The sequence below is a fragment of the Microtus pennsylvanicus genome, chromosome 9, assembly GCF_037038515.1.
Source record: "Microtus pennsylvanicus isolate mMicPen1 chromosome 9, mMicPen1.hap1, whole genome shotgun sequence".
Taxonomy (NCBI): Eukaryota; Metazoa; Chordata; class Mammalia; order Rodentia; family Cricetidae; genus Microtus; species Microtus pennsylvanicus.
The window spans coordinates 97,603,101-97,623,422 of NC_134587.1; the positions used below are offsets into that span (position 1 = coordinate 97,603,101).

General features: G+C 38.8%; 1 protein-coding gene across 10 annotated transcripts in view; it reads right to left on the minus strand.

Annotated features, from left to right (window-relative positions):
• The window catches only part of Clcn3 (chloride voltage-gated channel 3), a 94,067-nt gene that overhangs the window by 3,962 nt on the left and 69,783 nt on the right, over positions 1-20,322 (minus strand). For 6 of the 10 annotated variants that reach the window (XM_075986835.1, XM_075986834.1, XM_075986840.1 and 3 more), the window contains 7 exons: positions 19,611-19,817; positions 17,489-17,569; positions 16,332-16,877; positions 14,545-14,731; positions 9,470-9,868; positions 4,925-5,141; positions 396-471 (listed from right to left, as the gene is read on the minus strand). In XM_075986835.1, the coding sequence (XP_075842950.1) occupies positions 396-471; positions 4,925-5,141; positions 9,470-9,868; positions 14,545-14,731; positions 16,332-16,877; positions 17,489-17,569; positions 19,611-19,817 (1,713 nt within the window). The remainder of the gene's footprint in view (positions 1-395; positions 472-4,924; positions 5,142-9,469; positions 9,869-14,544; positions 14,732-16,331; positions 16,878-17,488; positions 17,570-19,610; positions 19,818-20,322) is intronic. The other 4 variants (XM_075986839.1, XM_075986838.1, XM_075986844.1 and 1 more) reach the window with 1 other exon arrangement.

A 20,322-nucleotide genomic window follows, 5' to 3' on the forward strand; every position in this document is an offset into this window, starting at 1 on the left:
AGTCACAAAAGAGCTTAGATTTACCACATAACTACCAGATTAGGAAGCATAAAAGAGGTTGGGGCGTGACAGGACAGGCATTATTTTAACCAGTCAGGAGTCTTCAGAGACCGGTGAATCCACTAAGGTAGAGAGACTTTTCACATTTAAGCATGTCCAATAATGTCTCCTCATTCAACCACCAGACTTTCTGAAGTTCTTAAAGTTTACCTAATTTTGAGACCGTGAGCTGCTGCTTACTTTCTAAGAAGGGACTTTAGCCAGTCTATCTAAGGGAGCTCGCAGACATCTGCGAGAGCCCGGGACTGGTGCATGGTGGGTGGGAGGACTGCCAGTTCACAAGTTTCATGCCTCCTGACTTAAGGGTCTAGTGAGGAGAGCTGACAGCTAATCACCAAGGGCTCCACGTGCTGCTTTAGTTGCTCGAGATGCTCTAAAATGTTCTTCTTTGTGATGATCCCCAAGACAATCCTGAAACAGATTATTATGCTAATAACTGTGAGAAGTCAAACTGAAAGAGCTTCCAATCATAATGACCAAGAATGAGAGAAGGAAATAAACATAAACCATAAGAATGTTTCTCATGAACTTGAGATAAAAATAAGACCTAAAAATCTAGGTTCCATTTTCAGACACCCTACTAACTTCAAAAGTGACACAATACTGTTTCTAAGGGTGGGTTTTACTTTTTAAAAATCAAAATAATGAAAGTATGACTAAAATAGTAACTATGAAGATGACAAAAACTAAAAATACAGAGGAAACAATGATACACAGCTAAAGACCTCTAAAACTGGGAGATGGGTTTCAGTGTCCTCTCCTTGGATGAACACGTTTTTCAGTTTCTAAGATAACAATTTAGCTAAAAGTTATTTGATCTACCTCAGCGTGGTGTGTTTGGGGGAGGCGAGTTTGAATGCCTAAGAAAGGTTAAATCTCCTAGATTTTACTATTGATTTCTGTTTTTGTTTGTTTGTTTGTTTGTTTTTTTGAGACAGCGTTTCTCTGTGGCTTTGGAGCTTGTCCTGGAACTAGCTCTGTAGACCAGGCTTGTCTCGAACGCATAGAAATCCACCTGCCTCTGCCTCCCGAGTGCTGGGATTAACGGCGTGCGCCACCACCACCCGGCTTACTATTTATTTGGAATTCCAATTAAGGAAGAGCACTTAAATACTACTGACCTCATTTTCAGGAACTAAATCCCATTTCTTTTTTTTTTTTTTTTTTTTTTTTGATTTTTCGAGACAGGGTTTCTCCGCAGCTTTTGGTTCCTGTCCTGGAACTAGCTCTTGTAGTCCAGGCTGGTCTCGAACTCACATAGATCCGCCTGCCTCTGCCTCCCGAGTGCTGGGATTAACAGCGTGCGCCACCACCGCCCGGCCCTAAATCCCATTTCTTATAATATGGTAATAAAACATTTATGAGTAGAGGTCAAAATGACTTTTAATGCATATTTTTCTAAGTAATTATTTCTCAGTTTACAGTTATATTACATTTACAAAATGATTAGGCTACCTAACTAGACTATTTAAATATTAAATATTTTGATGCTTACTTTACAACAAATAACTGAATTTGACTGTAATATGTACCTGATATAAATTCCAGGGGCCCATCTCAAATGTCTTCAGAATAATCAGGCATTTCCTTAGTGATTTCTCTGCTTAAGTTAACTTCCCTGTTAAGCTGTCTTGGAAATTCTGATTTCTTTTGTTGTTGTTGCTATTGTTGCTGTTTTGATATTTTGAGATAGGGTTCTCTTTGTAGACCAGGCTGTCCTCAAAATCACAGAAATCTGCCTGTCTCTGCCTTCTGAGTGTTGGGATTAAAGGCTTATGCCACCACTGCCCAGCCTGATTTCCTAAAGAGGGTCACTATGGGACTTCAAAGCAGTCTGGTCTTTACAAATATTTCCCTCATAAAACAGTGACGGCTGGTGCTGGAAGCAGGAAGGGCAGAAACATTTAAAGGCAAAAATAGGTTCAATGTAGTGAAGTTTTCAGAGTATGGGAACAAACTCTCCAGTAAGCTCAAAAACTGTACCACATAAAATGAGCATTTGCCCACTAGAGAAATGTTCTTTGGAAAAATATTTAAGAATTTTTTCTTTCTTCTTCTTCTTCTTCTTTTTTTTTTTTTTTACTTTGGGGTGGTGGTGAATACAAGCAATGTACATTGTACACTTATATGAAAATATAAAATACATGATTTTGTACAACTACTACATGCTAATAAAAAGGATTTTAAGCAATAAATTCAATAGATTTTATGGTAGCACTTAATTAAATACAGTAACACCAGTTTGACTCTTGTGCATCCTTTGTTTATCCAATTAAGTAAAATGATTAATTTCAGTTTATCGTTTGTATTGGTAAGCTCGGTCACTGGATGGCAAAATGATACACTTGCAAGGACCAAGCAGCCACCTTGGGATGCTTGCATAGAGCTGCAGACTTACTTGAGAAGGAAAGCAGCTTCAGTGCCGCTCTTACTTAGTTCGAAGGGCAAGGGAAATCAATGCCAAGTGTTTAAGAGTAACTGCTGTTGCATTTTGAACTGAAGGTAATGGGGTGGAAGTTAACATGGCAGTAGCTGACATTTCCCAAAGCGTGTTCCAAGAAACAGTAATCCCAAGAGTGCATCCTATCTCACCCCACCAAAATGTCTGGATTCTCAGGCAAGCTAGGATGGCCAAGATTCCATCACTGACAGTTGGGGAATCAAGGAACATCAACATCTCCGGAGTTCTGAGAAGTTCCCAAGAAGCCCTGAGCGGCAGACTTAGGACAAGGATCTCTAGCAGCGTTGCGACTATCCTGTTTGTTTGTAAACTACAGGACTCTGACAAGTTCTGTTAGTATCAAATGTGACAGCACAGTTCAGGTCTCTTCTCACTACTTCTCTATTCTTTTTCCCTCTTGCAACCATGGTCCCAACTCTGTTGTGTTTTCCTTCCCCCTGCTGGTACTATGCGAAGCTGGAACACACATGGCTACTGAGAACTGCACAGTCTTCCCTTTCAAACATGCTTTTCTTGGCTTTAACCACAACTTTGTGAATAAAACACCATGCTGCGTAAGTAGTTCATAGACAATAAAGTCAAAACTTTCTTCTCCATATCATCTTTTTTCTTTCTGAATACACTTTCTGTGAAGTAAGAAATAGGATGAAGTCTGAGACAATGACCCCCTGGAGGAAGAAAGCTCCTTTACTTTATATATATGCCAGCAGAAGCAGCAGATAAAATTGTATATAACTAACTCTTATCCCCCTTAAAAATTAATGTAATCCTTAACTATTTTCCTTTCTGGATCTGTACTGCCAAAGTCCTGTCAATTAAGCAGTAAGGTGGAATATGAAAATTACCCTCCACAGCAGGGCCTTGTGGTCACAGCTAATCACCACGTACAGAACAGAACTGGTATTTGTCAGTACAGAAGAGAACACACACCAGGCAGAGAACATTAGCTTAGGAAAATTTGGTTTCCAATTGAGTCATATAATGATTCAAGGGGCACAAGATCAAGCCTTACTGAAAGATACACCGTTTAACCAATATTTATTAAGTTTTAAACAATGACGTTAGGTACCATGTTTTAAAATTAGACAATAGTAAACAAAATAAAACTGTAGCCCATAGTATTATGTGAAACACATCTTTGATTTATTTATAATCCAGAAGCTAAACACTGAACATGGCTCTAATGTTCCCACTTTCTGCTTTTTTTTTAAATAAAAGTATAAAAACTGGTATTCCTAAGTCAATATGGTCTACTGCAGAGGCCCAGAAAATGTTCTAAGAGATTAAAGATCATGAAGAAAGACACAGAGTGACAGTGAGTAGGAGAGTACAGGAGAACACTGAAGAACAGTAGCAGGAGTCTGGGCTTTTATGAGCTGGAGCGCTAACTTCAACAAAACACCTGCCAAAACACCTAGGTTGCAGAGTGCAGAATTATGTAAAAAAGTATGAAAATGTTCAGTAAATTATATTCCTTTGTTTTTGTTTTTTAAGCCCCTTTACTCTATAGAGGGGTCATGTATTCTGTTACCTACATGTTTTATACAAATTTTTAAAATCTGTTGGACTCTCTGATTGTTTGGTACAGCATTTACTCAGCTTCACACTATTCAGGGTGAGCCTTCAGTTCATAGCGAATCCAGAAAACCATCTGTTTCCTTTTCCTAGCATTTCTGTCCATGACTTATCATGAAACAATGTTCTAAGAATTCCACCAAGTCACCAGCAAGGAGGTGCTTGCCTGTGACCTCAGTGCTCATGAGGTTCACAAGAATCACAAACTCCAGACTCTTCCAGCCACAGTGAGACCCTGACTAAGCAACAACAAAAATAATTCTACTAAGAAAAATAATATAATGGAAATAAAAGGCTCTAAATACATGAATGCTTGTATGCCATTAGCAGTTCAGTTTATGGGCAGATTTGTTATGGAGAAGGTAGGAAAAAACAAAGAAAAAGAAGAAAAACAATATTCTTGAAGATTTTTAGCTAAACTACAAATTCTACATATTATTTAATTAATGATAAATACTGGCTCAAATAGCACATAGCAGAATATCTAGAAGGAGATGTATGACAAAGCTATCCACAAATAAAACACACAAAGGAATTGGTTCTGCCATGCTCCCTGAAGGCTGAGCCCAGTACCCATCCCCCGGGGAAAAACACCTTAAGCTCAACAAGCTCTTCATTCTTCTCCAGCTCTGAAACCCAGTATCCTTGACAACAGCAGAGCTGACATCCTTACTCAGGAAGCTGTGAAGCTTAAGACCCTGAATTTATAACCAAACCAAGTCAGACATTCCCGCCTGGGACCTGACTCACACTCTGCCCTGAAAAAATTCCGTTAATAAGGACCAGTAATTCTAGGGAGTGAATTGATTTGTGCTGTGCTAAACTTACCCGTTGTGAGTTACAAGGCACTGCCTCAGGCCCAGCTTTCGGAAGATGTCTACCACAATCTCCATTGGGGTGTGGTCTGTTACTGTAAAAGGGCTCATATCAAGGATGCTTCTCAGTTTTAATGGCCGAGGGCTTTCTGCTGGGAGAGATGGAGTATGCTGTGCAAAACATACCCGAGAACTGCCAACAATACCTTCTTGTTTCTTCCTGGCACTTTCTGAAAAAGAGAAAAAGAACAGCAAACATTTTAAATTGATGGGTTTTCTTTTCTTAAATGCAACTTTGCTCATGTGGCACAAGTTCTGTGACTTCTGGTCCCTTTCCTTTTTTCCTATCTTCTACTTCAAAGAGAATTAACTGATAAAGCCCTTTTCCCTATTTGAATAAAATGGAACCTGACAATAATTTTATCATGGGGTGATTTTCTTCAATGGTGCAGAGACAAGGAAGCATGTTTGAAATAAGGAATTCTATTTAAAACCTGTACACATCACAAGAGCTGTTTACTACAGAACCAGTCATCAAGCCCGCTTATGCTGAATATTTCTTATTCTGCAGTGGACATATGATTAGAGACGTCTCCCTTGCTGTTTCTGCTCTATACTGCACCACTGTCCATGAGCTGGCTCCTCCTGGCTACAATTACACTCCCAAGTGAATAAAGACTGACTTTTGACCCACTCCCCACCCTGTGACAGGGTCCTGGAACTAGCTCTGTAAACTACACTAGCTAGTCTCCAACTCATAGAGTTCTGCCTCCCTGGTGATTAAAGGCATGCACTACCACACCCGGGTAGGCTGTTTTATTTATAAAAGTTCTATCAATTTCTCCTCCCTTCCAATGTGCTCTGTCTAGCTGCCTGTTTCTTCTCCCACCTCTGAGAGTGCAAGACAGAAAGTGCAAGAGAGCACACACAGGAGAATAGAAACCCATAACATGGACAGAATATGCAAATGAAATAGTCATCCGGCTCTGTGCTTGTTTTTTTCAGTAAATATGAACTGAAAACTATGTGTGTATAAATACAGTATTAGTTACAGTGAAAATATTTTGCACATGCATTTTGCTACAAAAAATATTTAAGCCAAAATAATAAGCACACCAGTCTGACGAGACAGAAGAGAATATTACTGCTTCTAAATGAAAGCTGTGTGATGCTTAGTCTTTCTGACTACTGAAGCTGCACTCAGCTGTGCTATAAACATACCGAATAACAGCACACTAAGAGAGGTCCTAAAGGCCAGCAGATGGGCGACCTGAAACGTATGGTCCCGGTATGGAAAAGACATCCATTAGTGACCAACATAGACGGCTCTTGAGGTTGCTTTCAGCCCAGAAGAACACAACATGTGCATGGCGACTGAGTGTACAATGTAAACAGTACATCCCCTTAGAGCACAGAATAACAATGACGGACAGCGTGACAACAATATCAAAGAGAGGAGTATGAAGAGAGTCCTCCTCCAGTAGCTGATGGGAGCAGCTGCAGAGACCCACAGCCAAACACTGCAGAACTCAGGGAACCCCACAGGGGTGAAGGAAGGCTGTAGGAGCCAGAAGGGTCTAGGACACCGGAACACTGCCCAGAGAATCAACTAAGCAGGCTCGCTTATAGGGGATCACAGGGACTGAAGCGATCCCAGAGCCTGCACGTGTCTGTGCTAGGTCTGTTGCCTATATATTGCAGTTGTTTAGCTTGGGGTTTTTGTGGGACTCCTAAGAGTAAGAATGGAGGTGTCTCTGACTCTTTTGCCTGCTCTTGGGACCCCTTTCCTCCCACTGGGTTGCCTTGACCAACCTTGATATGAGTCTTATTGTGACTTATGTAGGGTTTAGTGGATATTCCTACAAGGCCAGCTCTCAGAAGGGGAAGAGAGGAGCAGTGGATCTGGGGGAGGGGGGAGCAGACGAAGGGAAAACTGTGGCTGGGATGTACTGTATGAGAGAAGTATAAAGACAAAGAAAAAAGGTACGAAGAGTGAAAGTTTTTACATGCAATTAGGTTAGCACGAATAGCCAATCAAATTTAGTGTACTGTAATAGGGATGTATATAATATTTTAAACTCCAGTATAAAAAGTGAAAGTTTAAAAAATCATGTAGCTACAATATTAACAATGTGATATGTTAAATATACAAACAACAACAAATATATCACCAAAGAAAATAACCCGAACTACTCAAACATTTAAATGTGCTGATACCTTTTAAGAAGATGTCTCTCACATTCAGAGACTGAACTTCTGAGTTAACAACACACTTAAGGTCACTTAAGACTGTAATGAAGCTGATTTCCTGTTGTGTACTCCGCCTGTTTGTTGAACCCCTCTTTAAGAGAACAGTGTAACAAACAACCTGGCTTGTCTTGGAGTCCCCATTTGTAACCTTAGCTTATATACCCTAAGCTAATGCGTAGCTTCCCTCTTAAATTATGATTCTTCCATGCTCCTGATCCAGAGTATGCCTGTATGTGTGCTGTGCTATTGCTGAAAACAGCAAACAATTCAAAAGGAACTTTATAGAGGCAAATATCTGCCACAAACGCTGGGAACAACACAGAACAAAGCCCTTTGTGAGGGACACTAACAGAAGGACAGATTTACACCACCGCATAGCAAGAGGGACGGTCAGACATAGAGCAGAATTCAGGTAGACACAGATACATGCACAGATGGCACAGCCCAGAAAGCTACAGACACAGGGAGAGAGCAGATAATGCAGCCGTGCCCTTGCTCTTTGTCAAATTAATTCAACAGGAAGTCTGGGATTTTACTCCTTAATGTGACACCAAAGCATGCTGGTACCTCCGAGGTTACACATTTATGACTAAACAGTTTTGTTTTTACTTGATTGCAGTGCTGAGGAGCAATCTAGAGCCTGGTGTAGACACATTTACCAACCAAGCTGCAGCCTTATCCTAAAATGCTGAATTGTAGGGAAAAGAAAGTATTTTGGAATGTGCCTCTGTGATATGAGGTATCAGAAATGAATACCCAGCCTCTTTGCTTTAAACGTGTCATTTTAAGAAACGGCATTTTTTATTGTGAGAGTGGAGGGAGCATGATTAAGAGTTATAAAATTATCTTCAGCTATATACATATTATTGAGGACAGCCTGGGCTAAAAGAAATTCTGTCTTAACCTCCTCCACCAAATAAAGAACTGTCACTTTAATTTTTAAATTTTCACTTTAAACTTAATGTTTTTAGTCCTCACCATGAAATAAACGTGCAGTTGCAAATACCAACCAGTTTAACATCCCACACTGCATGTATTTTACCAAACATTACATTACCATTAGTTTCTACTTGTCAATTAAAAGAGGAACACTTAAGATAACATGACTAGCATCTGAATGCACAAAGTACTTTAAGGAGCCTGATTGATTAGACACATAATGTGCCATGATCTCTACTAAGTTGCTTTATTTTTAGAATTACTTCAATGTCATTCATTCACAGGCCTTTGAAGTAGAAAACAAGGTCTTGTGATACGGTCCAGCAAACTCAAACATGCAATCCCTAATGCTTCCACCTTCAAAGCAACAGGATTACAGGGGTGTGCTGGGCCAGATTTCAACTCCAGTGCCATCCAGAAGATTTTTAAAGAGTTTCAATGCTTTTTTTTAATTTTAAATAATCTAAAAATTCTCATTTAGATTTAATATTCTAAAAACTTGTTCTTTGATTAATTCTCTATTAAGAAGGGGAATACATCTATTTGGTATTTCAAAGGTCATATTTTGTTAAGTATGGACAACGCTTTCCTTCAATAATGTATAATTATGTATATATAACATATAGTGTAATAACACACATAAACATATACTTACTACAGATTTAAAAAAATTTAAATCTATAGAAGTACACACTGGCAAATATTCAAGGTGTGTTCAAAAGTAGTCTTGTGACTTAGCATTCTGACGCCACACCTTGATATCTCACGTATCTAACGTTCCACATCCCCTAAGTAAAGTTATTTCCTATGCAACAGTTTGTCAAGTGACTGTTTAAAGTTTAAAGCAGCATCTATCCACAGTCGGGAAGAATATACGTTAGTGAAAATTTTAGCACTGTCTTGTCTTCAAAACCCAACCATTTTCCTTTAGCTTCCTCTATGAATTCCAGAACTGCTTATGGCTTTCCCTTTTCTCTGGAAAAGCGGCCCCCAGATAGTGGGAAGGGTGATGAGAAATGACAATTACTCAATGGAATTTGAGACAGACCAAATGTTTGACATTCCTAGTTCAAGGTACTGCCCAAAACACTAGGGAGTAGCTCAATGGCTTAGAGATCTCCTCTCGCCTCTGGCATCACAGGGAAGAAGATTTAGAGTTGCTGACCAAAGTGAAAATTCTTACTGCCCTTCCCACCCAGGCAGAAAGACAATCACTGAGACCTAAATTCCTTTCCTAGAGAACTCAGACTTCAAAGCACATAAATTAACATCACTTGCCCCTCAATTAAACTTCAATGCTTTCTCTCCTTCTGTAAATTTATTACACAAAAGCCATATACATTCATGATGGTGTTTTTAGAAATCATACCTATTGCAATTGTCAGGTCTCTTCTGAGGGCAAATCCCACTAATCTCTGAGATTCTTTTGACATTATAACAGGGAAGCCATTGTAGCTGGTTTCATTAATCATGTTTTCTATGTCATCTACTGTCATATTGTCCTGAGTCAAAACAGCTAAGGGAGGATCACTTCTTCGAGGTCTCATGACATCAGCAGCCAGAGTTGTATGAGTGAATTCTTCTTTTGCATCCAAGAAAGGGTACCCATTTAGTCGGATATGTGCTTCATAAATGCCTTCTCTACCGAAGGCATCACCAACCCATTTACTGGTCATTACTGCAGCCATAAGAGGAACAATATATTCCAAGCCTCCAGTAAGTTCAAAAACAATAACCACCAAGGAGACAGTCATTCTTGTCACACCACCTGAAAGAAATGAAAAGCACTGGTCAGGAAAGACAGGCTCTTAACCACCACAGTACTAGGGTCTTGCACTAGGCAGCTGAATGCAGGCAGGCCCCGACCAGTGTAAAGCATTATCACCAAAACCAACAACTACTCTTAGGATAATAACCATTACTTCTAATACAATCCAGAGAAAAACCAACCAGTTATAGCACAGAAATGATTAATGTAACATTCCTAAATCTTTTATATTAAAACCAAAAAATCAAACTATGGCTGACCAAGAAAAACGACTTTGTCATTTTGATTTTGTGCTGCAGCAAAGATAAATTTCAATCTTATAAAAGCTTATATAACCTCTTAAATATAAATAAGTACATCATTTCTCTCTCTTGCTTGCTACCAATTTATAAATTAAACATACAGTAGACTAGTAAATAAATTTATTTCCTCTGTGTCTTTTCAAAATATGTAAAACACTTTGAAGTTTTGATATTTATTAACAATGCAAGTGATATTGTTGGGCAGAAAATTCATCTATTTTGGAGCTGGAGGGGGAAGTCTAACACAATGGGAAGATGCTTGCCTAGCATGTCTAAGGACCTGGGTTTGAAACCATTATCCCAAGAAGGAGGGATGGAGGGGGAAGGGAGAGAAATACATCTCTTCATTGACTCAGATGATCACTCTCTGCAATGTCACCCTAATCTATTTGCTACCTACTGGTGCCTTTCCCATGTTTCTGTTATCATCACCACACCTTACTACTTGTTTTGTAAACTATAAAAAAAAAAAAACTTGAGGTGGCTGTCAAAGAAAACAACATTTGAAATTCAAACCTCTCTTCTTCACTTAAGAGGGGTCATCAGCTTCCGTGATCCCACATTCCTGCACATGTGCTTCCTGACAATCTAGGCGATTTCTACTGGAAACTTAATTTTATTCTACTATCTCCACTATTACCTCTACAGATCTGAGTTCTTCTGCAAAATACCTGCCTACGAGTCCTTTTCTCAGGATTCTCACTGTTACCAACCTAGTCCAGGACCCAAAGTATTCTTTCATTAAAAAAAAAAAATGTTTTTTTCTTTTTTAAATAAACTTTTAATATTTATGCATTATGTATAACTGTTTGCCCATATATTATATCTGTGTACATGTTCGCGCTTGGTGCCTATAAAAGCCAGAAGAGGATGTCAGATGCCCTGGAACTGGAGGTTCTGAACTGCCATGGGGGAGGTGTGACGAATAAAACCCAAGTCCTTTGGAAAGCCAGTGCTCTTAACTGGAAGCCATCACCCCAGTCCCGGTGCTCTCATTTTAATACCACTGTATCTTACCTCCTTGACTCTTGGACCCTGTGACGGTCAACCCACCTCATAAGTCACTAGTACAACTAAGTACTACTTTTTGTTTTCAAAGACAAGGTCTTACTACGTAGCCCAGGCTGGCCTCGAACTGGCAATCCTCACATTTCTGCGGGATGACAGGCATTCACAACCACACGGCTTTAGCATCATTTCCATCATGTTGTTCTTTTGGTCAAAGGACTTAACAACAGGGGCCAGCTCAATGGCTTGGCAAGTAAAGGCACTTGATGCCAAGTTTGATGACCTGAGTTCAATCCAAGACCCACATGGCAATAGAGAACTGATTTTCATAAACTGTCCACTGACCCTTGTTCTGAAACCACCCTCCCAAGGTAAATATATAAATGTAATGAAAAAACTGAGAATTTGCCAGGAGGTGTTCACCCACGCCTTTAATCCCAGCACTCAGGAGGCAGAGACAGGTGATCTCCGTGGATTCGAGGCCAGCCTGGTCTACAGGGTGAGTTGCAGAATAGCCATGGCTGTTACATAGAGAAACCCTGTCTAGAAAAAAAAGAAAATGAAAGGAAGGAAGGAAAAACTTGTCAGTTCATTAAACTTTTTTGTTTCTTAGCCTAAAAAAGGATCTACTACTATACATTATGAATCTACTCTAAGTCAGCATGGTCCAGCCAATTTTAAAAGGCCTTCGCTTGTCTTTAAACTAAGCGCTTATTTTAATTGGAACCCTGCTAATATGTTACTTCATGTGATCCTCCGAATAATCATACTAGACAAGCTAGTATTTCCATTTTATAGATGAGAAAAGTAAATATCAAAGAACTAAAGAAACATTTCCAACCATCAGGCCAAGAATGGCAAATCCAGAACTCTGCAACAAATCTGAACAATTCCAAATATAAATTCATTCTGATGTAAACTCAGATACTATTTTTTTTACAGTCTATTTCTTACCAATTCAACTTGTTGCCCAAAATATTCACAATGTACTAAATAATAGTTACATTTCTTCAAAGCATCAATTCCAAATGTATTCTCATGAATTTATCTTTGCATTAGAATCTTCCTATAGGGGCTGGAGAGATGGCTCAGTGGTTAAGAGCACTGTCTGCTCTTCCAGAGGTCCTGAGTTCAATTCCCAGTAACCACATGGTGGCTCCAAACCATCTGCGATGAGATCTGGCGCCCTCCTCTGGCATGTGGGTATACATGGAGGCAGAAAGTTGTATACATAATAAATAAATAAATCTTTAAAAAAAAAAAAAGAATCTTCCTATAATCAGATTACTCTGGAAAAACCTCAGAGAGTAGTAACTCTATGACTCTGACTTAGTCACAGGACTATTATGCAGGCCTGACACAAGACAGTTATTTAAAGTATAAAGGACCAAGTGTGTGAGTGTCTGTGTGCGCACACATGTAGTACATGAATGTGGGTGAACAGGCGGGGACCAGAGGAAGACACCTGCTGTTTTCTTTACTGCTCTCTGCCTTACTCCTTTAAAAAAAAAAAGTCTTACACTGACCTTAGTCTGAACGGTCTCCTGGCCAGTGAGCGCCCAGGATTACTGTCTCCGCCCTCTAACACTGGGCTACAGAAATGCACAGCCACGCCTGGCTTTTGGAATGGGCGCTGGGGTTAGAACTCAGGTCCTCATGCTTGCAAGTGCTCTTCCTCTCTGAACTACCTCCCTAGTCCTCTGTTACATTTTTTTATCTTGGACATCAGAATATTTCAAACGTCTGTATAATTCTTCACATAACAGCTTAAAAAACATGAATATGACTTGAACCCATTCATGTTTAAACATGGTATTAGGAATTGAGAACCAGACAGATCTGTCGGATTAAAAATGACCCTAAAGTTAATTGCTTGAAGAAATGAGATCCCAAAGAGTCACAGGATTTGCAATTGTCATTAGTAAGTGGAAAGAAGGCAGACCCGAAGAAAAGAACTGTGGACTGAGAGTTGAGAGAGCTGCCTCAAAGATAAATCTTGACCAAAGTTTGAGAAGTATGAGGGTGACATGTATAATTTCTCAATTAAAAGTTAACTTAAAAACACTAAGACTCCATCCAGGTCTAGTAAGTTGGGCATCCAACCTGCCTAGGCTCTGGATGGAGGTGGGGGTTCCTTGGGCTTCCCACAGGACAGGGAACCCTGATTGCTTTTCGGGCTGGGGGGAGACTTAATTGGGGGAGGGGGAGGGAAATGGGAGGCGGTGGCGGGGAAGAGACAGAAATCTTTAATAAATAAATAAATAAAAAAAAAACCACTAAGACTCCTATTGTGTCCTTCCCGGAGAACTTCAACTCTTCTTTCCCTCTAAACCCAGCACTGCACTCTGTCAGCCACACACAGAGCTCGTTGTTGTCTTCCTAGGGCTGGGTGCAGCTTCCGGGAGGCCGGCCCACAACCGCTTTTCTCTTATCATTTACTATACCTAGCACAATGCTAAAACAATACTAAAAAGAAGGTGAAAGCCGGTGGTGGTGGCGCACGCCTTTAATCCCAGCACTTGGGAGGCAGAGGCAGGCGGATCTCTGTGAGTTTGAGACCAGCCTGGTCTACAAGAGCTAGTTCCAGGACAGGCTCCAAAGCCACAGAGAAACCCTGTCTCGAAAAACCAAAAAAAAAAAAAAAAAAAGAAGGTGAAAGCTAAAGAAATACTTGCTACTTTGATGAAAATTATTCAGTTCTTTAATTTCACCTAGTATTACACTTCTAAAGATTCTGAGTCCCTGAGCAAGACAAAATCAAAGGACCTACTATTATTAAATATCACACCAAACTTTGTTAAAAAAATTAAATTTAAAACCCAACAATTTTTTCATGCCAAAGAAAATAACAGATTCTTGCAGATTTAGAGTCATTATTTTGCTTTTATTTCACTAAAATGAATAGCTACTATTTCTTATTTTTCTACAAATGTACCTTAGATGCTAGACGGCTGAAAAACAAATCTTTTACTCAGGCCAATAAACTACTACAGAGTCTAAAGTGAAATTACTCTGAAACGTGCTCTATCAATGGTTAAAGATAGGCCAGGTAATTAGCAGTGAGAAAACAGTCTCCCTGGACAGGATTCAGATTAAGCCTATGTTGTACCAAGATGGTTTCTGTCATAAAACATAATGTAATATTACAAATATGCTATTATTAAATTTTTACATTAAACAAATAGACAACTAAAACAAAACCCAGTACTGGAATATTAGTGGCTCATTTCTTTTACAATTATTCCTTCCCCTCCACCTTGTATCCTGCTCCCCCTAGCAACCAAATAAACATGAATATGTCAACACTGGCTCTCTTCTTTCTGGGACTTGCAAATATCCACAAACAAGCAAAGACAATCACATTACCTAGGCATGCAGCGGCACCAACCATGGCATAGAGCCCCGGTGTGATGCAGTCAGCCCCAACCTCACACCATTCCTTGAAGATAAACCAGTCGTGGTGATAGTAGGCAAGCTGCTCCACGGCAATCCCCACAATCCTCCCTGCAATTGCTCCAATGGCCATGCTGGGGATGAACAAGCCTGACGGAACCTGTGACAGTAAGCAACACGCTCTAATCATGTGACAGAAACTACATTCTATGGATTTGTTTCTAATAATTGACTCGTTCATATCCTGATGAAATTCTAAAATCCTAGTACAAATTAAACTACAGCAAAACCCTGTTAAGTGAACAGTTCCGTAATTCTTTGACATCAGTACTGTGTGGATTCTCTAAGGCAAAGAGAAAATAACTCACAGTTTATTCATCTTTATCCTAGGCAATGCTTAGTTACCCTCTAACAAAAGTTTCGGTAGTCCAGAGTAAAAAGCAAACAGTGACTGATGTTTCCCATAAAACTGAAATGTGTTCCATGTGAAGCAGTAAATCTCCCAAGACTGTCCTTCCACTAGACTCTTACAATGGTAGAGACAGCAGGCATTACTCTTCAAGTGCTATAGCGTAAGTCAGGCAATATTTCCAGAGCCACCATTATTTTGCATGGAATATACATGCGAATCAACTAAAAACTGAAAAATCTTTACTGGCAGATTTCTTGGAAGATAAGGAAAGAACATATTGGCATGTACTGAGCTAATTAAAGAGATATACATGCAAAGATTTAAAACACATTTCACAATCCTCGGTTATAATCCACTGGCCAAAGCTTAGGACTTAACAAGGCTTGCCATCTGCCTCCAGCTTCCTTGGGGTTGGCCAGCTACAGCCACTGAATACTTGGTGTAAATCTACTGACAGTAATAATGCTGGGATTTATGGGGGGAAAAGCAAACACTTTAATGGCTGTTTTAACTAATTTTGCTAAAAAAAAATAAGAATGAAACTAAACTTATTTAAAATTTGATATTCAGTGGACTAAAAAGGCAAGAGAAAAGCAATCTTAAACTCCAAACGATCAAGCTCACAGAAATAAAGCCGTTACTGCAGACGAGCAGAGGCTGTGTAAGTGTGCCGGCCCTGCCAAGTATCAGCTGCTGCAGGAGGGCAGGTTCCTGATGTGAGGAACAGTGCAGGGCAAGCTGACATCTGCTCTCTTTGTTTGCATTCAGGAGAAAGCTATACTGGGTGAGTCCAGAAGAAGCGAAGGTCCAGGACACAGCATTTTTAAATGCTTGGTGGAGAGTCACAGAGTTTATAGCTCTAGCAATTTGATTCTGAAACCATGGTGTCCATTTATGCTAACATATTACAGAAGTATAGAAGATAGAATAATGGCTTCTCCTGAATCTATGAACATGTTACATGCCAAGGAACAATTAAGACTGCAGAGAATTAAGGCTGTTCACCGGCTGACTTTCAAAACAAGAGATTACCCTGTATTATGTGAGTGAATTAAAAGTAATTCTAGGGTTTTTTATTTTTCATGTGAAATCAGGCTCTGAAAATGAAAGAAGGGAACATAAGCCAAGGAATACATGCAGCCCCTAGACCATGAAAAATGCAGAAAAACAAACTCGGCCCCACTGTCCCCAGAGGTTATCAGAAACTTCTTGATTTCAGACCAATGTGGTCTTTTCTGATTCTGGTCTCTGAATTGTAATCATTATGGATAAAATTTCATTTCTCATTATACATAAATATTTTGGACATCTCTAAATTATTCCAATATCATCTCACATGAGCACTTACCTTGATACCAAAAGTGAATACTGTCATTATTATTTTAAAGATGAGTGCTAGGCACAACTGCCAGATAGCTGAATATACTCCAACACCTGCTGGACGGTCAGGAATGTCGTCAACCATTTTGCTGGCATTCATGTCGTTTCTGTAGTCACAGAGAGAAGAGGACTCCAGCGGCCCGCAGTCTGTGAAGAGTTCTTTAATCAGCTCACTGGTGTTGAGCCTCGTGTATGGGTTGGGGAAAGCTATCACAGCAGTGATGGCAGCAACAATAATGACTTCAAGAACAGGATACTTTCCAAACTTGGTGGACTTGCGTCGACGACACCAGGCAATATTTGCCCTAATAAAAAAGGCTCCCCAAAGCCCTCCAAATACTCCTAGGAGAATAAAAGGGAACAGTTCAAAAAGGTACCATGGTGTGTGATACTCCACATAAAAGAGGACCAGACGGCTGTTACCAAATGGATTGATGGACCTCAAAACAAATGCAGCCACCAAAGCAGCAAAAAATGATCTCCATAAAGTTTTGAGAGGAAAATAATAGCTAACCTAAAAAACAGAAAAGAAAAATTAATGCTATCATCTATTTCTGTTTTATTACAAGTATAAACTTCATTGTAGCTAGCTCAAATTTTGTTGCAGTGTGATTTATATGATTTGCCCCAATAAAAATTTTTCTTTGACTATCCTGTAACTACAAATTTACGATAATCGCGAATGTTTAATAATCATTTAAAATACCAAGAATTGTTTATTTTTCAAAAGGAGTTTCATATCTAATTCAATAATGTTAGCTAAAAATAAATGTCCCCTTAGAAATTCTTGTTAACTCATTAAAATGAATTGGTTTATCTCTTCTATAAAACTAAAAGAAAAAATATTAAAGTCATACATGGGCATAGTTTTATATAAAATATAAAAAGGAAGACCACAGATGCATACAAATAATTTAAAACAAATCTTTTTTGGAAAAGAATTAAAACACAATTTTCTGTAGTTGTGGGTTATATATAAAATATTACTTTTTATGTGAGAATTACTTAAAACTTTCTAAAAATTCAAAAACAAATTCTATTATACCAGCTACAAAAATAAAAAGTACACCAAGATACAATTTTAAACGTAATTTTGTGCCATTTCCAATGCTGTTTTGTACATACCTCTTCCAAACTAAAAAGAACTCCTCCAATCGGTGCCCCAAAGGCTACAGAAACACCTGCGGCAGAAGCGGCTGACAGCACCTACAAAGAGAACATGGCTTGTTTCTAGTTTCCTGATCAAACTCAGCAAACACACTTTATGTTCCATGCTATTCCAAATGCCGCTTCTGAGCTTACACATCCTCCTTGGGAAGCAAAGGCAAGTATTTATTCCTAACTATCCTAAGCACTCTGAACATCCTGCCACACTTGATATCACTCTAAGTATGTTCTTAAGGCTTCATTCTAAAAGTACCAACAGCAGCCCCTTGAGTCACCAACTCAACTGCAGAGAAGTTTCAAGGAAGAAGAGCCCACACATTCTGTGGGCCCTGGGCACCTCTCTAGAGACACCCGATCACTGGTGATTTTCTGCCTGTAGACAATCAACGATACAGTAATTTCTTTGGAGATTTATTGAATTATTATTCTTAGGAATCTTTATCCCTATCACTACTTCAATCCAGTAAATATTTAAAGGAAAATCATCAAATGTTATACTACTATAAAGAGCATGAATTGTATCAAGCTGCCTTGCTGCAGACCAGCTATACAACCATGGTAAGAACCTCAACCTCTCTGAGACTTCCTCTTCTTTCTAAAATGATCATGATGTTACTTAGTAAATATATACAAAGTACTTAGATACCACCTAAAAATCCATAATACAGGATTTGGATATTTTGCTTTTTAACATACCTAAACTTACATATACAATTATAGTAATAGCACAATAGCTAAAACCATAGGTTTTGGAATCAGAGAAATCTAAATTCACATTCTGTGACTAACTCTATACAATCTAAAGTATGTCTGCTAGCCTTCTTTTTTCTTTTCAGACAGCGTTTCTCTGTGTAACCAACCTGGCTGTCCTGGAACTCACTCTGTAGAGTTCTAAAACTCTAAAACTCAGACACGCTTGCCTCTACCTCCTGAGTGCTGGCATTAAAGGTATGCACCACCCACCACCCAGTTCTGCTAGCAGTTTAAGCCCTAGTTTTCTAGCTAATAAATGAAGCAGTACCATAATTTATAATGTTAACAAATACTTCCAAAGTACTGATACATAATAAAGTAATAAAATCACAATTACCATTCAAAGATGAAAATATGTTCCACTTTGGGGATCTCTATATCCAATACAAGAATAATACCTCAATACTAAAATTAAAAAGCACTAGCTGGTTGGTGGTGGTGCATGCCTTTAATCCCAGCACTCAGGAAGCAGAGGCAGGTGGATTTCTGTGAGTTTGAGGTCAGCCTAGTCTACAAGAGCTAGTTGCAAAACAGGCTCCAAAGCTACAGAGAAACCTTGTCTCAAAAAACAAACAAAAAAAGTACTATAATTATTTATATTAAAGAAACTGATAAAATGTATGTGGGGGTGTTATATCAGTCCCAGCAGGATGAAAGACTAGGGCCTGAGTTTAATCCTTGATGAGATGTAAAGGCCATACCTTAACAACCATAAGATCTCTGTACCATCTAAGGCTGCAAGATTAGAGTATGAAAATGGAATTAAAGACTCTTAAAGAAACTCAAGTCTCTAGAATTGTTCAGGATCCCGCTTTTCATCTAGAAACATCCACAACAATATATGAGCTACAGCCTAGCTTCATGGTCTGTTAGAAAAGCTCATGCTGGCTTTGCATAGGGAAATGACAGACTTTACAGCATCCGAGTGAGGAGACTTCCCTTGTTCCCTGTAGGTAACTTTCTGACTTAGACTTCAAAAGTCCTGAAGACACTCACAAATTTCTGTGTATCACACCCACTTTCCATGACATTAGATACTGTCTCCAGGAGGAAATCATAGCCTGACTTTCCAAGCTAGAATATGCAGTAATGTCAAATGCCAAGTGAATAAAAATAGAAAAGATCTTTGAGAAATCAACTGAAAGCAAAGGGGTTCTAGCTAGCTTGGCTGAACCAGCATTGACAGTCAATTCTAAAAACCCAAGATTTAATCCGAATATACAATTTATACAAATGCGTTAGATCTTTACACTAGGAAATCATACAAGGGACATTGAGTTTATGTAGCACTCATTTTCCTGCTAAATGAGCTATAGAGGCCACTCACCTCCCTCTTTTTAGCTTCATTTGTACTGTACTTTGGAAAGAGGTAGGAAAAGATATTTCCACAGCAACAGGCAACGTGGACCAAGGGACCTTCTTTTCCTAAACTCAAACCCGAGGCCACAGCCAGCACTAATGTGATGGTTTTTATCATTAAAGTCCATTTCCCCAAGTAACCTCTGATGATGAATCCACTCAAAATAGTTTTAATCTACAAAGGAAGATGAAGGCAGTTAATTTATTTTAGGAAACAAAAATTTAACTTAGCCGAAACAACCTCATGTTTCACTCACTAAACTACCTACCAAACTTTGGTAAACTATAAAATATTTCATAGTTAAAAAACTTTATTTTTTAAACCACATATAATAAATCTGTAACATATAATTGTGTCTGTAACCAAAGATAAGAGGCAACCCTATCCCAAGAACAAATAAAAATACTATCTCATGGTAAAGTCATAATAATGCAATCAATTAAAGGCAAATTTAAAAATTTCTCTTGTAGGAATAAACATAAAGTACTTAGATACATTTCAGTTTGTCAAGAATAAAGATATTATACCTTCTCACTACACTGTAATCATATGGACTGTCCTTACCTATATCACAGCAGATGAATGACAGACAGTCACAACTGCAGGGATTGACTTCTTATTAAAAATAAATTTACCTATACAGTCTTGACAAATCACAATTTATTTTTAAAGGGTATGT